The 25151-nt window shown below is 43.4% G+C and overlaps 1 protein-coding gene across 1 annotated transcript in view; it reads left to right on the forward strand.

Annotated features, from left to right (window-relative positions):
* Positions 1-25151, forward strand: part of AKNAD1 (AKNA domain containing 1) — a 41203-nt gene that overhangs the window by 9462 nt on the left and 6590 nt on the right. Inside the window, exons 6-13 of the mRNA XM_003267876.3 lie at positions 4387-4520; positions 9956-10112; positions 12642-12769; positions 13170-13251; positions 17073-17164; positions 20369-20466; positions 23975-24097; positions 24186-24293. Of these exons, the coding sequence (XP_003267924.2) occupies positions 4387-4520; positions 9956-10112; positions 12642-12769; positions 13170-13251; positions 17073-17164; positions 20369-20466; positions 23975-24097; positions 24186-24293 (922 nt within the window). The remainder of the gene's footprint in view (positions 1-4386; positions 4521-9955; positions 10113-12641; positions 12770-13169; positions 13252-17072; positions 17165-20368; positions 20467-23974; positions 24098-24185; positions 24294-25151) is intronic.

Raw genomic sequence — 25151 nt, forward strand, 5'->3', positions numbered from 1 at the left:
GCACTGTGATTTACCATATGGCACTTGGGAGCATTTGGTGACATGGGGGTGGGGGAGGAGATGGGAGAGATGGACAGGGGTACATCATGAAGGCCTTTAAGCCATGCCTGAGGCTGAGTAATTGGTCAGCATTGAAGGTTTTTTTGTTTTTTGAGACATGGTCTCATTCTGTCACTCATGCTAGAGTGCAGTGGCATGATCTCAGCTCATTGCAACCTCCACTCCCCAAGTTCAAGAGATTCTCCTGCCTCATCCTCCCAAGCAGCTGGAGTTACAGGTGTGTACCACCGTGCCTGGCTAATTTTTGTATTTTTAGTAGAGATGGGGTTTCACCATGTTGGCTGAGCTGGTCTTGAACTCCTGACTTCAGGGTGATCCACCTGCCTCCGTCTCCCAAAGTGCTGGGATTACAGGCGTGAGCCGCTGCGCCTGGCCGCATTGAAGGTTTTCAAGCTGACAAATGGGAAGCACCATGGGGGCAAGGCTGAAGGCAGAGAGATTGGTTAGGAAGCCAGAATCCAGGTAACAAGTCAGGAGGGCCTGAACCACGGCTGGCAGTGAAGATGGAGATGGGGACAAATCTGGGGCTTTAGGGAAATGGTGGCAGATGGAAAGGGCTGAATAGAGGAAGGGAAGAGGCTTGGATGAGCTCCAGATTTCTGGCTTGGGTAACCAAGGTCAGGAATAAAAGTAGAGGATCCCATTTAGAATGGGTGTGGAAGGCAAGCAGGAGGCAAGACGTCAAGTTGAGTTTGGGGCATTTTGAGTTTGAGCTACCTTTGGGACATCTAAGTAGAGGGCTCCAGTAGGCAGTTAGACCAGTGGATCTGGCCTGCAGAGCTGATTGGGTGAGAAATGTAGATTTGGGCATAGTTGTGGGTTGACGCTGGAGTGGATGAGACGGGCCAGGCAAAATACACAGAGTGAGAAGTGAAAAGGGCCTAGGAGAGACTCGAGGGAAATGGCAGCTGGGGAGGAGCAGAGGCGGAGAAGCCAAGAGAAAAGAGGGTTTGAAGGAGAGGGGAGTGGGCCCAAATAAGAAGTGCATTGGATTTGGCAATCAAGAGGTTATAAGGGTCTTTGGCAAGCTTGGTTTTGATTGAAGTGGTGGATCTGGAAGCCAGATTGCAGGGATTATGGAGGAAACAACAGATAAACAAGATCTCCAGAAAGCTAGGATTTCAGGAATTGGAAGAACACAGAATTTTAAAGGGCCAAGCAGAGCAGAGAAAACTGGTTCCGTCAGGAGCCTTCGGAAGCCTGGATGCGGGAGGTTTCTTCCTGATGTTATCGGGTATGTGAGGATCCCTGCTGACCGAGAGGAGAGTAAAGGTGGCTCCTGACAGTATCAGCCTGTGGTCTGGGACTTCCGGGCCCGGGTGGTTCAGTCTTGAAAGAAGCCAGACAGGGCTACAAGCAACCGCCTCAGCCTGAGCAGCAGCACACAGCAGCAAGCATTTGGATTTTGGAGCGGATGTCGTGCCTCTACTTATTGGTTACACAACTGTAGACATGTTACAGCATGTCTTCCCTTTCAGAGTTGTTATGAGAATTCAGTGAGGCACATTTCTGCCTAGAAAATTGTGCCCTATCTTCTGCCACATAACGCAATTTAAATTCCAAGATCCTGAATTATAATTCGTGATTAGCTTTTATCTCTTTTCTCATTGCCCTCTTTCCCTTGAACACATAATCCTTCCTCATGGCCTCAGCTGCCATCTTCAGGCTTCCAGTTCTGAATTACTCGTCCTGACTTCTCATCTATAGCTCCAAACGTTTGTGTCTCTCTTCACTTCAGACATCCCACCCTCACTGCAAACTCTACCTTGTCCAACATCGATATCTCCGAGCCTGGTAGCCTTTCCAAATTCCTCAGTTTAGTCAGGTCTATCACATTCTTCTCCCTTCCCAAGCTGAGAAACTAAAGCATTGTCTGTGAGATTTACATTGTCAGTCAGGGTTCTGGCAGGGACCAGATGGTTACTCAAATGGGGCAATGGAGGAGAGTTTAACAAAGGCATTATTTTACAACAGTGTGGGCAAGGCTAAGGGAAACCAATAAGGGATGGAAAAGCATCTCCTGGAAGGACCTGTGGGGAGCTCCCCTTTGGCCTGAAGGAGCAGAGGAAAAGCAGGTCCTGGAGCCTAAAGAGAGCAGCTGTCACTGTGGGACTAGCTGACAAGCCCTGTGGCTTTTGGTGGAGGGACAGAGTCAACTCCACGACGGCACAGGGAGGAAGAAAAGACTCCCATCTCATCCTCCAACTCCTCTCTCCTGCTGTTGCCTTCCACTGACTAAAACCAACCAAAGCCAGGGCCCAGGGGAGCCTGTGGTGCAGTCCATTAAAGGTCAGCACAGAGAAAGACAGAGGATGAACCTGGGGAGAAATGTAAAACATCTGCCACACCTGCTGCTTTTTATATACCCTTTAGCCAATATGTTTCCAAACTCTTGTTTATTCATTTTTAATATTAATAAGAATTGGCTGGGAGTGGTGCCTCATGCCTGTAATTCCAGTACTTTGGGAGGCCAAGGTGGGTGGATCACCTGAGGTCAGGAGTTTGAGACCAGCCTGGCCAACATGGTGAAACCCCGTCTCTACTAAAAATACAAAAATTAGCCAGGCATGGTGGTGCGTGCCTGTAATCTCAGCTATTTGGGAGGCTGAGGCAGGAGAATTGCTTGAACCTGGGAGGTAGAAGTTACAGTAAGCTGAAATCGCACCACTGCACTCCAGCCTGGGTGGCAGAACGACAGACTCTGTCTTAAATAAAAAAAAAATAAAAGAATAAATAATCTGTCAAGTATGTACTATAGTCCTGGCACAATGCATTATCTCATTTAGTTTTTATAATATGAGGCAAGGAGTATTACCTTAATTTTACAGATGTAGAAACTGAAGCTTAGAGAGTTCAAGTTTACTAAAATCATACAATGAGTAAGTGACAGAGTCTGAACTTGCACCCGGCTGTGTCTGATCCTATAACCTCACCAAGCTATGTTTCTGTCCTGGGCAACCTCTCTCCAGTTCCTCCCTTCCTCTCCATTTTCGTGGATACTGCCTGGTCCAGGCCCTCCAGAGCATCCTTTATGCCTGATTTAAGTTGCACTCCTTCCACTGGGCCTTGGCAAAGGTCTCTCTCTCTCTATCTATATATACATATATCTATATATACATATACAGATATGCACTCCAGAGCTCTGGGTTTGGTGTGTGTGTGTGTGTGTGTGTGTGTGTGTGTGTGTGTGTGTGTGTGTATGGAGAGAGAAGGAGAGAGGGAGAGAGAGATGGAGTCTCGCTCTGTTGCCCAGGCTGGAGTGCAGTGGTGCAATCTCTGCTCACTGCAACCTCTGCCTCCCGGGCTCAAGTGATTTTCCTGCCTCAACCTCCCGGGTAGCTGGGATTACAGGCATGCACCACCATGCCCGGATAATTTTTGTATTTTTAATAGAGATGGGGTTTCACCATGTTGGTCAGGCCGGTCTTGAACTAATGACCTAAAATGATCTGCCCACCTTGGCCTCCCAAAGTGCTGGGATTATAGGCATGAGCCACTGTGCCCAGCCTTTGGCTTGGCTAAGTACTCTAAGCCACAGTCTCTTTTCTCAATGGAATAACATCTCTAAGACCAGGAACTGTGCCTGGTGCAATTTTTAAATCTCACACTTCTGGCCCAGGGCCAGAAATAGGCAGTGCTCAGGGAATGTTTAGTGACTGGGGATGTGGGACTGAAGCCTCCATGCATCTTCAACATGCCCCTAACCCGCACAGTTTAAACATTCATCTTCCTGAGGCTGCACGTAGTGATGTGTGGAAGACCCACTCACAGCTTTGGCTAAATCTTCCTGCTGTTCCTTCCCCATCTCATCCTCCAACTCCCCACAGACTGACACCCAGGCCATGTAACTACAGTTCCTTTTTAAGATCTGTGTGCCTTCAGACATATTGCTAGAGCTCCAATTTCCTCCTTTGTAAAACTGCGATAATAAAATATACTTTACCACATTTACAACATTGATGTGTTGATTAAATAAGATGAGGAATGGAAAAATGCTTTGTAAGCTAAAAACCATTCTGCAAATATACAGGATTATGAATGTCCCACTAAGGAAGGCCAGAGGCCTCTGAGTGGGTTCTGAGAGAGAAATCAGAAGTAATTGTACTTTTGAGCTATGTGCTGTGAGGGTTTGTGAATGTTGAGATGACCCTTGGGTTGTCTGTAGTTTAGATGTCAGCCTCTGAGACAAAACAATTCGTGCTGCTGGGAGAAGGATGGCAGCTTTGTTTTGACACTACTGTAGGGTACGCCTGCTTTGTGTTTTTGGGAAGACAATTACACACACAGGCTTGCATGTGAATGATTCCAGTGACTTCACCACTGCAGGTCCTGGAGAAACTGCAGGGACACCTTGAACTGCTGGAGCAGAACTTTCTGGCCACCAAGGACAAGCATCTGACTTTGCTGCAGCAAGTCCACAAGCACGAATCAACAATCGTTGGTGACTTTGATCCAGAAAGGTCAGGTTTAAACCAACTGTGTAAGGTGGAAGGGTCAAAGGTGATCTCCTTCAGGCGGGATTCTGATGTGGCTGCTGGCTTAGTGCTTGGAGAGCCACTGGTCTAGGGTCAGCAGAAACTGTGTCACCAATGAACAAAGTGTCACCTCATGCCACAGACAGCATGGAGGACCTGTTGAGTGTAAGGTGCTGTGCTGGACATTGACTCAGATGGAACACCCAAAATGAACAAATGCTTCCTGGGGCAGAGGCATTGTACCGAAATTTTGCAATTTGTTGAATATCATTATAATTGGTTTGGAGACCCAGAGGAGCCTAAGAAAACCCTAGAAAGGCTCACATGATAACCACAGAGGGCCTCTTCTCAAGTTCCTCCTCTCCTCTCCCTCTCAGCTTTTTCCTGTCTTATCTATCTCTCCCCACACCTGCCTTTATTGTCCTTGCCTGGTTCTCTCTTCTGTCCCTCTCTTTCCCCTTTTCTTTCCCATGCACTGATAATTCCAAGGCGCACTGGGCAGGAGGGGGTCCTTGTAAAGTTAATTGATGTCAGGGTGAGGGACCTACAAATCCTGATAAAGGAAAAGTGTTAAAGCTTAAAGTTAGATGATTTCTGAGTTAATTCACATTAGAACTTTGAACACACACTCCAAACTGAAGTTTCTAACTGGTGGTTTCTATGGCACTGTATTCTCCTTTCTGCATTCCAAATGATTTTAAGCTGTATTCCAGGACTCCAGGAGAGGATTCTTTCCCTATAATTTCCTGGTATAAATTAAAAGAAACTATTTAATAGGCTTAATATTTGTAAGTTCAGCCCTTTCTATTCATAGCATTTTAATGTGGAATTGTTGTTGCCAAATTTTTTAATGGTTTACATTTCAGTCCTAGTGTTCTGTGGTATTTTTTTCCCCAAGGTATGGTTTTACTTTTCCAAAATTAATGGAACCTCTGTCTACCTTTATTTCAACACTGAGTAATTAGACAGTAAGGATGAGGTTTTAATATTGATTTTTTCCCAAAGGCTTTTTTTGGGGGTAGGGGAAGAAAGAACTCTGCAGGCTTCTGCTATTTAAAATTAATAGAGTAAGGACATTTATTTTCCAAGGAATCTTCTGTTTGGGCAGTCATTTTAAAGACAGGTTTCTGTGCACATTAAGACCAAAGTTATTCAATGTCTTATTTATATCCTAGTTACAACCACACTGTGCCCGGCATGAGCATAAATAAAAAGAGCTTCAACTGCAATTACATTCCATATATGGGAGAAGCTTTCAACACTGGGGCAAGGGAGGGACCCAGCCTTTCCCAAATCTCAGCTAAAGTCACCTCAGGACAGGCAAAGACTGATCAGCTCCAGAATCGTCCCCTTGTTCTCAAATGGGCATAATGTGACAAGGAACAGAATCCCATACAACCCTTGGGGTCTTGATATGTCGAGAACCTTGTAAGTGTTGAGTCCAAAGGCTAATGCAGAGGGCTTTCTGGAGGGGCAAGAATTCTGCAAATTCATTGACTAGTCCTTTGTTTACATCACCTGCTGTGCTCTTATTAAAGCCTTCTCATTATTACCTTTACAAGGTAATATGCAAAAATATTTGCTTGGATTTCATGCATCTTGCTTGTTAGAATGTAGTCCAACAGTAATTTGATTCTTTCACATATTAACATCAGAAGCCAAGAATTCAAGAAATGGGGTTCTAACTTCATCAGCCACTTCTCCCTGAGAGTCTCAGCATAAAATCTTATCTTCTGCTTTAAAGATCACAACTTCCCTCAAAAATGTCTCTTCCATCTCCAAATCCCCATGTTTTCACCTCCTCTCCCTTCCTTAATTTGCTCTCCAACCTCTCTAGCCACAGTCCTTGAACTCATCCCTTTCTACTTCCTTGAGGCCTTGCTCCATCATTTCATTTCTTTTATTATTATTATTATTATTACTACTATTACTATTATTATTATTTGAGATGGAGTCTTGCTCTGTTGTCCAGGCTGGAGTGCAGTGGCGCGATCTCGGCTCACTGGAACCTCCACCTCCCAGGTTCGAGCGATTCTCCTGCCTTAGCTTCCAGAGTAGCTCGGATTAAAGGTGCGTGCCACCATGCCTGACTAATTTTTTCATATTTTTAGTAAAGACGGGGTTTCACTGGGTTGGCCAGGCTGGTCTTGAACTCCTGACCTAAAGTGATCTGCCCGCCTTGGCCTCCCAAAGTGCTGGGATTACAGGCATGAGCCACCATACCCGGGCTCATTTCTTTTAAACTTTCAGTCTCTCCTTGTCCCCTGTTTCATTCTCTTCTGCTTGCAAGATCACAACATATTTTCCTATATTTTATTCAATTATCGCTTTGTTTTTTTCATGCTTAGATCTTTGTCCTACCACTTATTGAATAGGGCAGGCTTTCCCCACTGGTTGAAAAAGCCCCTTATATCAGATACAAAACCTCCACGTGTATACAGAACTGCTTCTATTCCATCCCATGGATCTTATGTTTCTATTTCTACATTATCCACATAGTTTTAAACTACTATAGGTTAGTGTATATTTAGAAATGTCTCTTCTTTTTAAAATTTTCTTTTAGCTGTTCTTATACACTCCTGTTACTAATAAACTTTATAATCAGCTCACCAAGTTTCTTAATAAAATTTCATGAGGATTTTGCTTAGGAATGTATTGAATTTATAGGTTAGATTGGGAAGAACTGAAATCTTTGTAGTGAGTATTCCCATTGTGTTTTCTTTATGCAGATTTTACACTTTTTTTGTTAAGTTTATTACTAGCTATTTTATAGTTTTCTGAGTATTGTTGACAGATGTTTTCTCTAATTGATGTTATAGGAAGTATTTCTATATTGCATATTTAACTTGTACTGGGCTACCTTATGCAATTCTGTTCTTAGTGTTTTGTTGATTTTTTAGTTGATTGTCTTAATTTTTAAGTATGACAATCCATAGCATCTGAAAATATTAACAAGCTTTTTATTCTGGAATATTTGTATTGTACTTTCTTTTCTCTCCAATTCTTATCTATCTCAGTTCTTTTTCTTTATTTCATTTGCTAGGTTTTCCAGAACAATATTGGATAATTAATATTAGTGAAAGACAGCATTTTTTTTTTCAAAGTCTCACTCTTGTCCAGGCTGGAATGCAGTGGCACAATTATAGCTCATTGCAACCTCAAACTCCTGGACTCTGGGATCCTCCCACCTCAGCCTCCTGAGTAGCAGGGACTACAGGTGCATGCCACCACTCCCAGCTAATTAAATCTTTTTTTTTTTTTGTAGAGACACGATCTCCCTATGTTTTCCAGGCTAGTCTCGAACTCCTGGGCTCAAGTGATACTCCCACACTGTGGCCTCCCAAAGTGTTAGGATTACCAGCGTGAGCCATAAAAGACAGCATTCTTGTCATGTTACTGATAATAATAAGAATTCTCCTAAGTATGATTCAAATAGATAAGCTTCATCAAGAGAGTTTTCTTCTATTCCTAGCTTTCTAGAATTGGGGCTTTTATTGTTATTTAATTTAAGAAAATGTTTAATCAAATGGGATTTATAAATCTAGTTTTTCTCCTTTAATCTATTAATTTAGTGGAATATATTAATAAATATATGAATGTTGAACCACAGAATGAGTTGGGCAATTTTCCCTTTTCTTTCTTTCTTTTTTTTTTTTACTGAGACGGAGTCTCGCTCTGTCCTCCAGGCTGGAGTGCAGTGGCGCGATCTTGGCTCACTGCAAGCTCCGCCTCCCAGGTTCATGCCATTCTCCTGCCTCAGCCTCCGGAGTAGCTGGGACTACAGGCATCCACCAAGTTTTTTGTATTTTTAGTAGAGACGGCATTTCACCATGTTAGCCAGTATGGTCTCGCTCTGCTGACCTCGTGATCCACCCACCTCGGCCTTCCAAACTGCTGGGATTACAGGCGTGAGCCACCGCGCCTGGCCTCTTTTCTTTTCATGTTCTGGAAGAGTTTAATAATATAGGACTTACTGTTGCTTAAAAGTCTTGGTAGAATTATGTTTAGTGAACTCTAAGGTTCTATACACGTGCTTCGGGGTCTGCATATACTTGATTTAAATTTCTCCTTTAAAAATATATGTTGAAATATATACTTTCAAACTGTAATAAATTACATTTTAAACTATGTAATACATAAAAATTAACATATTAGAGACATTGAAATGTTTTTTAAAAGGCTTGGTAGAACTCACCCATTATCCCACTCTTCATGCCTTTCGTGGAGTAGATTTTTAACACTTTCCATTTTTCTCTAGTTATTAGTCTTTTCATATTTTCTACTTTTTTAAAAGTGAATTTTAATAATTTATATTATTCTAGAAACTTGCCCAGTTCACCTAACTTTTAAATGGTGTTGATATGGATTTTTCAATGCTTTTTGATTTAAAATTTTTCCTATTTTTCCTTTCTCATTCTTAACGTTACTGTTTTTCAGACTTCCAGTGGTTTGTTTCATAGATATTTTGGAAGAAAACATGTTTTATCTTATTGATCAAATTATTTTAAGTCTCATTTATTTCTAGTAATTTTATGAATCCTTTTCTGTGGTTTATTTTATATTCCCTTTTCTATCTTCTTATTTTAAATAGTTTATTGATTTTTGATTTTTTCCCCCAATAATGCATTTAAGACTAGAAGTTTTCCTCAGAGTACTGCTTTAACTGCATTACATTGGTTTTCCTATGTTATTCTCTCATTTGTCATTGACTTGTAAGTTATGCCTAACATTCATTTTTATTTCCTACTTAATCCAAAGCTATTTAGGTATTAAAATTTCTAATTAAATAGGGATTTTTTTGGGGGGGCTATCTTTTTGTTGTTAATGTCTAGTGATAAGAGAATGTAGGTCGTATAATTTTTAATATTTTGCATTTTCTTGAAATTTTTCTTTGTGGACTGTTACGAGGTAAATTTTTATAAATGTAATGGATTTGAAGAAAATGGATTCTCTTTGTTGGGTAAAATATATATTTATATACACATACACATATATTAATATGGATTAGAACTTGTTAATTAAATTATTCAGATATCTAATATTCTTCCTCTTTTTAAATTAGCATAACAAGTATTTCCATAGAATCACAGTTCTTAGAATCCCTTGTAAGGGATCTCAAAATCATCAAATCCAGATAAGTAAGGTACAGTATTGTTATTCCAGGTTATAAGTGAGACATTGGAGGCCCAGAAATACTAAGTGATTTATACAAGGATACGCAGCTAATGGACAGCAGGTGAAGATCAGAGCCCAGGCTGTCAGAGAAACTATGAACAGTCATGCGGGCTCCCATTATCCTTTGTGACAGAAGACAGGCCACATTAATAATATAAATCAATGCTGTATTCAAGAACTGTCGTTATTAATTAGAATGCCAACCACAGAGCCCAGAAGATGCCTGTGTGTTTATGTTTACTTAGAAAAGTGGAAGGTGAAATCTTCAAGTTGGAGATGCTACTTGAAGATGTTAAAGAGAAAATGGATGAAAGCAAATATACTTCAGCTCCTTCCCTTCCTGTGAGTTCTCCAGTTATCCTGGATGACTTGGCCTCCACCTCCTCTTCACTCTCAAATGAGGTAATACAGCAATGCACAGTCTAATTTTGTGCCAGGAAAAATGGTGTTTTTGCATTTATAGACTCCTAATTCATGGATTCACTGAATTCCATTTTTAATATCTCATGAAAATTTAACTTTCCAAAGTCCCATGAATTATATTATTTTAAATGGAACCAGCTTTTAAAGATTAGAAGCTATTTCAAGTGTTAATTTTTGAAACACCTTTATAGTTTAGGATGTAACAATGCTGTTTAAATCCATTAAACCACTGAAGAGCTATTTCTTCCAAATTAATAAAATTTTTGTAGATCATGCCTGGAAGAAATAATTTTTTTTCTTCATAGTTTTGTACTCACCCAGGCTGGAGTGTGGTGGCACGATCTCAGCTCACTGCAACCTCTGCCTCCCGGGCTCAAGTGATTCTCTTGCCTCAGCCTCCCAAGCAGCTGAGATTACAGGTGCATGCCACCACTGCCTGGCTAATTTTTTATATTTTTGGTAGAGATGGGGTTTCACTGTGTTGGCCAGGCTGGTCTCAAACTCCTGACCTCAAGTGATCCGCCCGCTTGGCCTCCCAAAGTGTTGGGATTACAGGCATGAGCCACCTGAAAATAAAGAATAGCACACTCAGTGAAATAATTATTTCCCATGAATCCACTTCTGCATTTTCCTGCTCTCAAGTTAAATTCTTTTGGATTTCTACATATGCAAGATTGGGAATTCAAATTAACCACCACTGTCTTTCTATACTTTTTGCCTTTGTAGCCTCAACTCTCAGAACATTCAGACTAAAATCAAAATTCTGAGAAACAGAATCATTTAAATAAATACCTTAAATTGACTCTTTAGTTTCATACAGTATTTGAAGCCACAGCCTGGGGCTGATGAGGCTTGATCATCATCTTCAAACTTGAATTGAAACATCAAACTTGAATGAGGATTTTGTCAGAGCGAAGGACAAAGTGACAAAGATTATGTCAACGTTAGCCCTTCCGAAGAAGTGTTTGCCTCCTCAAAGCACTTCCCTGCCAGGCACAATCTCACTCATTCAAGGCCCAGCTCTAGCATCAGGTCATTTATGCACCCCTAGTGAGCCACCCTCCTCACCCCCAAGCCCCTCGATCCCCCACACCTGGAGGAATTCTTGGCCCCGTCCTCCGTGTCCCCGCAGCACTGGGTCTCGTTTGTCTCTGTGACTCTGCACTCATCTTTGAATCCTGAATGTCCAGCTGAAAGCCCAGGAGAGTCGATGCTTCACAGAGGAAGCCCTGAGCCACTGCGGATGTAACAGCGCATCTCAAGGCACCCAAGCAGTCTCCAGGCTCACAGCGGCTGCCCTGCTAGTCTTAGACCTGCAGGAGTCACGAGTCTTTGTGAGGCCACCTCAGGGTTGGCCCTGCCCTCTACCTGGCGGCTCCCTGGGGTCTGGATCTGCTCTTCTTTACTTGGTCCCAAGTTTACAGCTACTGTTGTGAAATGATGAGAACTCTCTAAATAACTTTGTGGTAAGCGGTTCTGGAAAGAGTCTAGTGCTGGCATCCTTCATTCACTCAGCAGTATGTATTGCTATATGCTAGCACTTTTCTAGGTATTGGGGATAAAACATGAACAACAGACAAATCACCTGCCCTCAAGATGCTTACATTTCTGTGAGAGAGATATATATACTTAACAAATTAAGCCAGGTGTGGTGGCTCACACCTGTAATTCCAGCACTTTGGGAGGCTGAGGTAGGTGGATCACGAGGTCAGGAGTTCGAGACCAGCCTGGCCAACATGGTGAAACCCTGTCTCTACTAAAGATACAAAAAATTAGCTGGGCGTGGTGGCGGGCGCCTGTAATCCCAGCTACTGGGGAGGCTGAGGCAGGAGAATTTCTTGAACCTGGGAGGCAGAGGTTGCAGTGAGCCGAGATTGTGCCATTGCACTCCAGTCTGGGCGACAGGGCAAGACTCTATCTCAAAAAAAAAAAAAAAATTAAATTAACATATAATTATGAAATGTTAAAAGCATGGTGCAGAAAATAATAATACAATCCGCGTGACTCTGAAGCCAGACTACCTGGGTTCACATACTGGCTCTGTCACTTATTATTAGCTTTGTGATCTTAGGAAAGTTATGCAACCTCTCTGTGCCTCAGTTCTCTCTTCTGTAAAATGGGGATAATAATACTTGCCTCACAGGGCTATTATGATGTTTAAATGAGTTAATATAAGTAATGTACTGAAAATAGGGCCTGGCTCACAGTAGGTACATTATTCCTGGGTGTTAGCTATCATGACTATTAAGTAATGGCATATGACCAAAAATAACTAAATGCAGAAGGTTTGAATTACTAAGGGAGAAGATTTTTCAGAGAAGGTGAGATTTGGACTGAGTCTTGGAGGATGAGAAGGCAGCTAGGTAAGGAGCTGGGGGAGACAGGGGTGGGGATGCCAGGCAGGATGTTATGGTGCCTTAGGGGTGCTGTAGGGATGCTGAACTGATTTTGAGTCACCTCCAGTGGGACTGTGGCTCTAATTCAAGTCCTTTTGTGTGGCTCCCCCAGATTCCCAAGGAGCACCCTGGCCACCCTTCTGGGCCTCGAGGCTCAGGTGAGAGTGAGGCGACAGGGACACCCCAAGGAGGGCTGCAGGAGGCCCCCAACGAGGAGCTCTGTGAGCTGGCCCCGCAGACGTGAGTCCTCGCTCTGGAGCCCCAGCAGACACAGGACACAGAAAGAGGCCCCTTCCCCATGCAGCCTCCAGGGGGGCCCACGGGGCTCCCACAGGAAAAGCAGTCTTGGACCACAGGTTACAAAGCCTGGTAGCCTGGCTCCTCACCTGCCCCACCAGCAGGGCCCGGCCAGCCTCTGCAACCCTCTGGGCAGAGATCTGAGGGACGGGACGGCTGGGGCTGGGGGACGTGGGGAGAGGTGAAGGTCAAGTGGCCACACGAGGCCCACAGCACTCTCTACCTTAGGTTGCTCGCTCCCACCATCCCAGGGGTGCTGCCAAATGATTCCAAATAGTGGAGCTCCCAGGTAGCTCAAGAATTCCCAGGTAGCTCTAAAATTCAAACTTTTTTTTTAAATTAGTTACCTAAACGGTCATTATGGAGATACAGCTGCCCAGAACAAGCCAGACCAAGTGGCCATGAGGCTGTCTTCTAACTCTGGGGTAATGTCCTGCAGCCGGGGCCTGGCTGGGTTCTATCTCATTGTTGGCTCTTTAACTAAAACCAGTGTTGCTGAATGTGACTGTGAAATTGGCATAATCAAGATCACCTACCTCTTCCTAATGGCATCCTGGGTGTCAGTGCTGGTGACGGCTGGTACTGCTGACGGTTTCCCACTTTCAGCACTCCTGAGAATCTTGGCAGGCGTACCTAGACCGGAGCTTCTCCAACTTCTCTGAGCCTATGAATCAGCTGCAGAGCTTGTTAAAATGCAGGCTCTGAATCAGTTAAGTTTGGGGCGAGCCTGCAATTCTGCGTTGCTAACAAGCCCCAGGTGATGCCAAAGCAGCTGGTTCTGGTCTGGGGACCACACTTTAAATTCCGAGGGTCTAGAGATTATTTCATTTTGAATGAATTGGAAATGCTGGGATTAACAACCCCGGAGTCTTAAATGATAGCAATATTATAATAAGCAGTAAACAATGATATAATAATTATGTTGGCTCAGAGCTTTACAGTTTGCAAAGACTTTTTGCAGAGGAAGAGTAGTTTAGAAAGATGAGATTTGTTCAGGGTAAATGATAGGCGATATTAAAGCCCAGGTCTCCAACTCAGGTGGAGGGGCACCTCCCTGCATTCTGCTAATGTAAATCTGCCTTAAATGTCAGTGGAGGAGTAACCCTGTAAGCTTAGCAGTGATAAAACATAAAAATTAAAAAAAAAACACGGGAAAAATGGATGAAAAAAACCTTATTTTTTTAAATTATAAAACTGATACATGCTTATTACAAGAGAAATGAGAAAATAAAGAAAAGTATAAAGAAGAAACTTCCACTGCGAGGAAAATCAATCTAATTTTTTTTTTTTTTTTTTGAGACAGTCTCGCTCTGTTGTCCAGGCTGGAGTGCAATGGTGCGATCCCGGCTCACTGCAACCTCTGCCTCCTGGGTTCAAATGATTCTCCTGCCTCAGCCTCCTGAGTAGCTGGGATTACAGGCATGTGCCACCACGTGCAGCTAAATTTTGTATTTTTAGTAGAGAGAGGGTTTCGCCATGTTGCCCACACTGGTCTAGAACTCCCGACCTCAGGTGATCCACCCACCCCAGCCTCCCAAAGTGCTGGGATTACAAGCATGAGCCACTGCACCTGGCCCATTGCTAATATTTTAGTGTATATCCTTCCGGTCTTTTTTTCTCCTATATATACATTTTGGCCAAAATAGGATTTTACTATATATATATATATATATTTTTATGCTTTTCATTTAATGTTATATTTTGAGCAGCTCTCCATATCAGTTAGAATAAACCTATCACTTCATTTTTGATGACTGCACTATATTTCATTATACTAATGTACTCTGACACATTTAGACAATCTCTTATTGATGGAGATTTAGTTTTTTCCAGTTCTTTGATATTATAAACACTGCTTCGGGTAGCATCATTTGACATGCAAACTTTTGTAGTTGATCATTTCCTTAGAATAAAACCCTAGGATTGCAGTTAATGGTTAAAATGGTACATGCTGAAAATTCTGATAATCTGGCCTTTAGGAAGGCCGTGGGGGTTTATAGGCTGAGGGCAGTGCATGGGAATGTTGGTGTCCCCACTTTGAGCCTACTCCAGACATTTTTTTCTTTTTCCAACTTTTGCTAAATGCGTAAGTGAAAACCGATATCTCATTATTATAATCTTGCTATTTTTGAAATTCAACCTATTTTCATATGTTTCTTGGCCACTCGCACCTCCTCCTTGACAATATTGATATTTTAAGTTGTTTACAAAACTGAAACCACCGTCAATTAAAAAAAACGTAGATAGACAACTGAGAAAATATTAAGAGCAAATAATGTTCATTGTTGAGAACTTCATTATATCAAATGCTGTGACAAATTCCCCAAGGAGCAGAACTGTGGTTAAGAACACAAGCATACTGGCCGGGTGCGGTGGCTCACCCCTGTAATCCCAGCACTTTGGTAGGCCAAGGCGGGTGGATCACTTGAGGTCAGGAGTTAGAGACCAGCCTGACCAACATGGTGAAACCCTGTCTCTACTAAGACATACAAAAATTAGCTGGGTGTGGTGGTGTGTGCCTGTAGTCTCAGCTACTTGGAAGGGAGGCTGAAGTGGGAGAATTGCTTGAAACTGGGAGGGAGGCGGAGGTTGCAGTGAGCCAAGATTGCGCCACTGCACTCCAGCCTGGGCAACACAGAGAAACTCCATCTCAAAAACAAAAAACAAACAAAAAAAAAACACAGCATACCAGTTAGATAGGTAAAAGTTCAAATCCCAGCTCTCCCACTTACTCATGATGCAACCTTGCCAAGTTGCTTAAATCCTCCGAGCCTTAGATTACTCACCATTAAAATGGAGACAATGTGCCAGGATGGTTGGAAGTATTAAAGAGACTATAAGGGAAGCACCTGGTACATCATGAACAACTAACAAATGGTAACAGGAAAACGCTGAAACCCTCCAAGAAAATTAATGGACAAAGGACACGAGCTAAAGTCACAAGTAAGGCCGGGTGCAGTGGCTTATGCCTGTAATCCCAGTACTTTGGGAGGCCGAGGCGGGCAAATGATGAGGTCAGGAGCTTGAGACTAGCCTGGCCAACATGGTGAAACTGTCTCTACTAAAAATACAAAAAATTAGCTGGGAGTAGTGGTGGGCGCCTGTAATCCCAGCTACTTGGGAGGCTGAGCCAGGAGAATTGCTTGAACCTGGGAGGCGGAGGTTGCAGTGAGCTGAATTGGGCCACTGCACTCCAGCCTGGGCAACAGAGTGAGACTCTGTCTCAAAAAAAAAAAAAAAAAAAAAAAAGTCACAGGTAAGAAATACAACCAATAAATCAGCATATGGGAACAGACTTATTTCCTTTAGTCACAGAGGAAATGCAAATTAACACAAAAGGTGACACCCCCCCTTCAATTAACAGAAACATCTTCAAGTGATAATTCGTGATGCAGAGGAAGGTGTGGTGAAACTGAGCCGTCCACATTGTTGGTGGCTGTGAAATGTGTACAACTTTTGTGGAAAGTAATTTGGCAATATGGGTCATCACACAAACATGTTCGCAACCTTTGGCCCAGACATTTTCCTCAGGAAGTAATCCAAGATGTGGAAAAAGCTAGGTGTGCAATGATGCTTCTGCCATTGTTTATAATGATGGGAAAAGTACATTTATTTTTTATTTACATAAAGGGTAAGATCATAGTCAAAAATACACAGTGGGTGGTACCAGCCCTCACAGGTCAGTGGAGTAATTGTTTTGTGTTAAAGAGGGACATATAACCAATCATTTAGGCCACCAGACAGTCCCTAAACCCTGTTTTAATTCATAATTGAATATATTTATTTGGAAAGGCTTTTAGAACTCTACTAGCCAGCGGTCAGATTAATAGATCTAAAAATTATGTTCCTAAATCTGTTCATTCTCTGGTGAAACTTGGAGTAATTTGAAACTAAGGGAAAGATACAGAGGGGAAAGTATTCTGTCATCTGTACACCAGATTTTAAAATCTGTTTAGAGGAGGAAAGAAGCAAACCAGGGTGGAAACTTCCATTCTTCAGCCCAGGCCATTAGAGGCGCAGCCCCGACTGAGTGACACATCAGAACTAAGGATGGGCTTTTACTTCTTTTCCTCCTGTCCCCCTGCACCTCCGTTTCCCCATATGGAGGAGAGGTTTGGTGAGTCTCTGTCTCCGCCTGACGTGTCAAGTTCAGCCGGACCTCAGCTGCTTGCTGGGCTGTGCGCGTGCAGCCGCGGCGTGAGTCACATCCTCTATCATATCTCCATCTATGTGCTTTGTGGCGCAGGAGGACCCCAAGGGCACTCCAGGAAGGCAGGATTGTGCAGAGACGACGGCACCCAGTCCGAGCTGTGCCTTCTGTCGCAGGATCCTTGAATGGTGAGGGCTGCTTGCGGCTACATTCCCAGGGTGGGCTGGAGTCAGTCCTGGCATAGTAACTCCAGCGAGAGTGGGCGGCAACTAACTGAGGCCACTGGCTGAGTTATAGAGTCACAGATCTCAGGCCTGGGCACAGAGCCCAGCCTCCCTTGCACCTTACAGATCCTCTAGCAGTGGTCCTCAACTGGGGAGAACATCAAAATCACCATGGGAGATTTTACTATCATGCACATGCCTCCACCCCACCTACTGTCTCAGCATCGCCAGCGGTGGGGCTCTGCTTTTTTTTTTTTTTTTTTTTAACGGAGTCTCACTCTGTCGCCCAGACTGGAGTGCAGTGGTGCAATCTTGGCTCACTGCAAGCTCCGCCTCCCGGGTTCACGCCATTCTCCTGCTTCAGCCTCCCGAGTATCTGGGCCTACAGATGCCCGCCAACACGCCCGGCTAATTTTTTGTATTTTTAGTAGAGACGGGGTTTCGCTGTGTTAGCCAGGATGGTCTCGATCTCCTGACCTCGTGATCCGCCTGCCTCTGCCTCCCAAAGTGCTGGGATTACAGGCGTGAGCCACCGTGCCCGGCTGGAATATTGCTTTTAAATCTCCCCAGGTGATTCCGATAAGCCCCCTTGGTTAAGAATCATGGTTACAGCCCACGGAGGGTGGTCCTGTAGGCTTTTGGACATTGCCCACATGGGGGATTCTTATCCTGTATAACAAACAGCTCCCACCAACCCTACTCTCTCCTTATGATGAGCAAAAGTCTTCTCTGTTGGGTTTCATCTGAGCCCCCCAGTCCCAGGAACAAGCCTCATCCCTCTTCTCAGAGCTGACTTCTTCCCATTCCTAAGGACGAAATCTTCCAGAGCTAACAAGCTGTAAATCATGTAAAATCCTCAGGAGAAATCCTTTGTTTTTGAAACACCCATTGGTGCAACTATTAATCCATGTCGATTCAGTATCATTTATTTGAAGCTTCTTTCAGGTAGCGAGAGATGTTACCTCTAAGATCACTGTGGACTCCGGCCAAAGCTTGGCTCATTGACCTTGGAAGGTCAAGAGTCAGGGAGGCAGCAGGTGTTTAGCAACCACTATTATATGTACGTAATGGACTCTAATAGAAGCAGATGACAGGGTCTGAAAGACTGAGGCTTCCTGTTAGAAAGCATTCCATTGCAGGAATGGGCACCTGCCTTAAGAGTTCTAATGAGTGTCCACCCCTGCAAAAAGAAACTGCATGAAGCTTGTGCTAAAAATGGTCATGTGTCATCGTGTGTGGGTCATTAAACCACCATGTCAGTCATCAGCTTTGAGCTGCCCTTTAATCCAAGGGGCACTCATGAAGCTTACTCACTGAGTCATCCCAGGCCTACTATTTTTATTTATTGAATTAAAGTCTAATTTTGGATTTTTAAAGGTTTTACTAAGTATAATGAAAGTATTTTGACATTTAAAAAACATTTTTATTAAGCATTCAAGGTACTAAATTTCTCTCTTCTAAATTCCTAGTCTAGACCCTACAGAAGTACATTAAGTACCAAGACAGGGACCAATGTTCCAGACTAAATAATACTTTTTTATGATAGACAAGCTGGAAAGACAAGCACAACCAAGTGTAAAATCAAATCTCACAGTGAACCCACTGCTGGGGAGTGATGAGGAGATACACATGACTTATGAATTAAAATCTTGGTAACCTACATAATCCCTGAGGAATTACTGAAGGGAGGGCTATATACTCTTTCTGTTAGACGATTAAATCTCTCTCTGATGGGACTCGTCCTTTATGAAGCTTGCTGAGGTACATATTGTTTTCAGCATATTTATAAATTGTTTATATATAAGTGGATAAATTATATACGTATAAAATGTAAAATATGCTTATCCCTTTATGTTATTTCTGATGCAAAACTTTGGATTTAAGTGTGTACTTTAGCTGCTTTGTCCTGTTGAAAAACTGTCTTCTCCAGTGGAATTCTGTTTGGCCAGAAGATTTGAGTACACAAAGGAGTTTAAAAGCAGAAAAAGTCCTGTGTTGGACTGCACGCACTTGAGCGAGATCCAAGTTTCCCACTTTGGAGAGCAGATGTTCAAATGCCCCAGAGGAGAAGGGTGGAGACAGAAAATGAGGTGTGAGAAAATATGTGACTCAGGAGGACAGCGTGTTTTTCCAAGAGGAGGGAAAGGGCCTGGCTTCTCAGCCCCAGCCCCACGAACCTGCAGCCCCATCCCTTCTCCGCCAACAGCAGGCCAGGGCACAGTGCAGCAAGCATGTGTTTGCCCAGCAATGCCTTGGGCTCAAACCCTAGCCCTGGGCAATCTGCCTCATTCATGCCAGGATGTCTCGGGCACGGTGCCTTCCATACTAAGAATGAACAACTTTCCCTGGGGGCTACGACTGTATCCCAGGAGCTGAGCAAGAGCTTTGTTCAGAACTGTTATTAATTCGAATTCCTTTGGAGGAGTTGGGATTTCTGAGGAGGAGGGAGGAAGCTGCAGGTGGGCCACAGGAAGGCTCCTGAAGAATGTCCATTGCAGTTGCTTCTTTCTGACGCCACCTGGTGGCCATGTGCAACTAAAATCACCTCCACATGCTCCCAGAGCCTTTAGTCCCACAGACACCTGACAAAGCCCACTTTGCTGGAGTTGTTGGATGTAATCAGCTTGTACTTCCAGGGCCAAAGCTACGTGACCCATTACTGACGTATAGCATAGTTTCTTCCCCTGGCAGGAACTGTTTGTTTGTTTTTGAGATGAGGTTTTGCCATGTTGCCCTGGCTGATCTTGAACTCCTAGTCTCAAGCCATCCATCCTCCTTGGCCTCCCAAAGTGCTGGGATTACAGGCATGAGCCACCACGGATTTTGATGCATGAGGAAAACTCCAAATTTTATAATTCCATACTTCAAATGTGTTTTGTAAATGTGTATGTGATGATTAGATATTAACCTCCGCAGAACAAAACATTTATTTTTCATGTCTTGTATACATTTTCTTATCAGGCCAAATTGTGCCAGGGTGCAATTTCTTGTAGAAAAGCTCTCAAACAGGCAGGCAGAGGAGAGCTCTGTGTGGAGGATGACAAGCCCCTCCTACACTGTTCCAGGCTCTGATATAACAAAATTTAACATTTCACCTTTACCAAAACTTTCCCTATCTCTATTGGAAATGCACTAAAAGTTTACAGGATCTTATGCATCTTTTTTTAGGAAGCAAAAAGTGGAGAAAAAGGGCCACAGAAGGATCAACTGTGGAAGATTTTCAATTGTCCTTCATGAAAAGGCACCACACTCAGATTCAACTCCCAGTAAGTTGATGGGCTTGGGCTGGGTGCTCAGTCTCCAGCGTCCCTCCCCATGGGTTCTGCTCACGGTGGGCACCAGCTTGCCATCTGCCACTCCAAGAGCATTTCCCTACACTAGGATGTTGCATGTTGTATTTATTTCTTTGTAAAATGTAAAGAATTAATAGGCTGGGCATGGGGGCTCATGCCGGTAATTCCAGCACTTTGGGAGGCTGAGGCTGGTGGATCACTTGAGCTCAGGAGTTCAAGACCAGCCTGGCCAACATGGTGAAATTCCATCGGTACAAAAAAATACAAAAATTAGCCAGGTGTGGTGGCTCATGCCTGTAGTCCCAGCTATTTGGGAGACTAAGGTGGGAAGATTACTTGAGTCCGGGAGGTTGAGGCTGCAGTGAGCCATGATCATGCCACTGTACTCCAGCCTGGGTGACAGAGTAGGACCCTGTTTCAAAAAAAAAAAAAAAAAAAAGAAAAAGAAAAGAAAAAAAGAATCACTTTCAATAAGACGTGGTTAGGTAAAGCACGAACACCTGTTTCTAGCTGAAAATGAAGTACTCCATGGACTCAGTCACAAGATGTCTTTCAGTCTGTCCATCCTCATCCTTCCCACATGACCCATAACTGTACCTGGTAAGGCTACTGACTATGTGAGAGTTGCTGCTGCCTTGGATATATGCATTTCATAGAAGCAAAGACAGTTGGAGCTGGGAGGTGCCCCAGTACATGCAATTCAATGGCTTTTAGTCATAAGATCCTTTCTTCAAAGATAGTTTAAGGAGAGAAACATCTAGCAGAACTGCCCTGGGAGAAGAGGTGGGGCTGGAGGCCTCTGCTCATGCAGCTTCTCAGCTTAAAAATCACCCCTGAGCCTAACCTACCTACCCAGCTTGTCTCCCCAGCTTAAGTAACAGGAAGCTGCACTGGAGAGCTACCCAGGCTTTCTTACATCCGCACTGCCTGTGGCCCAGAGCCGTGCCTCCAGCTCTGCCTTCTGTTATGTCACAGTCAGTTCTGCACTGTAGATGACACATTTCCAAATAATAATAGGGTTCATTGACTGAAGACGTATTATGCCAGATGGTATAACAAAGTAGGGGTTTTCCAGGTGTAATCGGAGGGTCCCTGGGGTTTCCTGAAACCCTTTCGGGGGGCCACCAGGTCCCTCCTTTACCAGCCATATAGCTGTGCAACGCTAGTATTGCAGGCAACTGACGGAGATGCAGCTACGGAATCCAGTTGCCTTTCATTAAGCCGGATATTCAAGATATTTGCCAAAACATAAAATGATGCCACTCTTCTCACTAAATTTTTCGGAAATAGTTATTTTCATTAAAAACTGCTATTTTGTTAATATGAAATGGATTTATTACTTTTTAAATGCCATAATAAATAAAATTGTCTTTTAAACATCTCAGTTTAAAATTCTAAAAAAAAGCGCCTTGGAACTGCTCATTTAGTTTTGGGAAATCTAAATGATTCGCACAAGCAAAAAATGACTAGTAATCTATACATTAGTACTTCTCTACCAATCCATCTGCAGTGGACTGAATGTGGAATGATAGCTGTTCTCCAGTGAGGGAGGATTTTCACCTCAGGTATATAAAATGGTATATATTATCATTTTATGGTAGATTAAAACCACAGAAACAAAGGCTGTTTAGGGTCCTCAATTTTAAGAGTGTAAAAGGGTTCTGGAATAAAAAGTTTGAAAACTGTTGCCAGTGTATATCACATAACTCTCACAACATCCCTGTAATGCAGGAATGATTACCTTTATTTTATAGATATGGAACTAGAGGCTCAGAGAAATTAAGTGACTTGACAGGACCAAACAGTGAGTGTGAGTGTATTAGCTATCTATAGCTGTGTAACAAAGTATCCCAGAACTTAAGGCTCAAAACAACAAACATTTATCATCTTAGAGTTTCTGTGGGTCAGGAATTTGGGAGCACTTTAGCTGGGTGGTTCAGGCTCAGGGTCTCTCATGAGGTTTGGTCAAGATGTCAGCCAAGGACGCCGTCATCTGAGGGCTTGACTGGGGCTGGAAGATCTGCTTCCAAGATGGCTCACTCACATGAGCACTGGCAGGAGGTCTCAGTTCCCCAACATGTGGGCCTCTCCAATAGGCTGCTTGAGTGTCGTTATGACATGGCAGCCAGCTTCCCCCAGAGCAAGTGATCCAAGAGAGAAATACCGAGATGGAAGCTTCAGTGTGTTTCATGGCCTAGTTTTGGAAGTTATATGCCATCACTACCGCTTTATTTTATTTGTTAGAAGTGAGTCACTAAACCCAGCCTATGCTCAAGGAGAGAGGAATTAGGCTCTACCTTTTAAAGAGTGTCAGTTGGGTGTGGTGGCTTATGTCTGTAATCCCAGCACTTTCGGAGGCTGAGCCAGGATTGCTTGAGCCCAGGAGTTCAAGACCAGGCTGGACAACATAGGGACCCAATATTTAAACATAAAAACAAAACAAAACAAAAAAACACAGAAGGTTGAGGCTTATGTTTGAGCCACTGCATTTCAGCCTGGGAGCAACAGAATGAAACCTTGGCTCAAAAAAATAAAAATAGCACATTAAAGAATTTGTGAACATATTTTCAACCATCATAGCTAATAAGTAGCAGAGCCAGGCTGCAACCCTGGGCCTTCAAACTCATTCCATTTGCTAATATGAAATGGATTTGTTATTATACAGTGAAGTTACTATATATTGTATAACATGTTAAAGTCAAGATGTCAGCCAGGGATGACTTCACTTTAATATACTTTGAAAGATAATGTTAAAAATGAGTCTAACCATGAGTTCAGTAAGGCAAGAAGCATTGGAAGCAGCTTTGTCACTGCAGCATCTGTCCTGCAGCGAGATGTTGCTTGGACATCCAGTCCTGACATGCTCACCTGCCTGGCCCCAGGCTTTCATACTCTGGCCTTACCTGGAGTGCTGCTCTGTCCACAGCCTGCCAGACAGGTTCTATACCTGCACCAAATACATGTGCTGTCTGCTACTAGCTTCTCTGAGGCTAAGAGAGCAAAGTCATGATTTAGGTTCCCTTATAGGCTTATGAATGTCTCATAGAAGAAACCCATCTTTCCAATTGCCTGGATGACAAAATACAAGCTCTTGGCCGCAGCAGGGTCTGAGAGAAAGAATGTGGATGTATCAGGCCAACTATGGAAAAGCAAATACAAATCCAAGGTTGTCTGATATTTCAGTGGGCCAAATTGCCGCAGATCCATTCATTCAGCAGACCTTTACTAAGCCTAAATATGTATGCTACATCTTGAGATTTTCCTACAAGAAATGTTAATTATCAAAACATTTCTCAGTTGTCAAAAGGGAATCCCAAATGCTACCCCGGGCTGGCAACTCCCCTTGGTGACAGTGCCGGGACGTTAAGCACTTTGGTGCCAAACACATACCCTGCACGGTTACAGTTCTGCCCTCCATGCCGTATTTTATGACTATAATCAAGACACTTACCCTTCATTCATGCAACTTGGGCTTTTTCAGATTCTGATACAGGACACAGCTTCTGTTCTGATTCTGGCACTGAAATGCAGAGTAACAAATGTCAGGACTGTGACACTAAGATTCCTACCTCCCGAAGAGCCTGCAGCAAAGAACCACCTAAAGGTAACACTCACCTGGGGCCTCAGAAAGGCAAGTGGGGACAGCCACTGTTCCCAGGCAATGAACTGTATTTTTAATCTTTTCTTTCCAGAATTTCATTATAGATACAACACTCCAGGACAGAATTACTCAAATCATAGCAAAAGAGGTGCCTTTGTCCAGCCCTATTCTTTAGATGAAAGTAAAAACTCTTCACCCTGTAAGTACATCTCCTGCATGACCCCATCCATGTCAACAGCCTAATGTCCCAGGTATGGGACATTCACATGACACTGGCCACTGCTTCCATCTGGGAAGCCCTGGCCTCTCCATTCTGCTGCCCAGGTCTTGTGCACTCACCTGACACTTCCAAATCCAGCCCTACACCTGGATGGCAAGAGGCTGAGCTGGGGCTGGAAAATATAAAATCACAGTGACCAAGGACTTTGAAAATTATTAAGGGCTACACCAGTGCAAGTTGGTAGCAACCCATAAATGTTTGCTGAACAAATAAATGACTTACTGGATAATCAGTACTATTATTGTTACTATTCAGAGGTGGCTAATGCTTTACATCTGTCCCTACTAAGAGTCAGCATGTAGAGAAATAGACTATTTTTACATTCCATAGACATCATGTTGCTAACTTCCAAGGCAAAAATTTGCTGTCTTTGAAAAAAAATTAAAACCCCACAAACACATATTTAAAAAGATGAATGACATGACTGCTCTTTCCCAAGCTCTTGAAAGGAACTCATACCCAAATAAGGAAAGCTCAAAGCAAAATGGGGTAAGTTCTAAAAGCAGGGCAAAGTGTGCCAAGGGAACAGGAAGGAGGGAAGGAAATACTCCTAGTTTTACCCCTGAATGACAGCTATACCTTGTTCTCTGACAGGTGCTACATCCTTGCCCTCATACCTTCAGGGCTCTTCCTCTCCTTCTCTGGGAGAGGGCACGAGGGAGAATGTTTCTTATCTTTCATGATGGCCAGTGCCCAAGACTTAAGAATGTCATTTACCTGACTGACCTCAGCTGTCTCCCCTCCCCCGCTCCAGCTGCCACATCCTCCAATTGCATG

The sequence above is a fragment of the Nomascus leucogenys genome, chromosome 12 (assembly GCF_006542625.1).
Source record: "Nomascus leucogenys isolate Asia chromosome 12, Asia_NLE_v1, whole genome shotgun sequence".
In the NCBI taxonomy this organism is placed as follows: Eukaryota; Metazoa; Chordata; class Mammalia; order Primates; family Hylobatidae; genus Nomascus; species Nomascus leucogenys.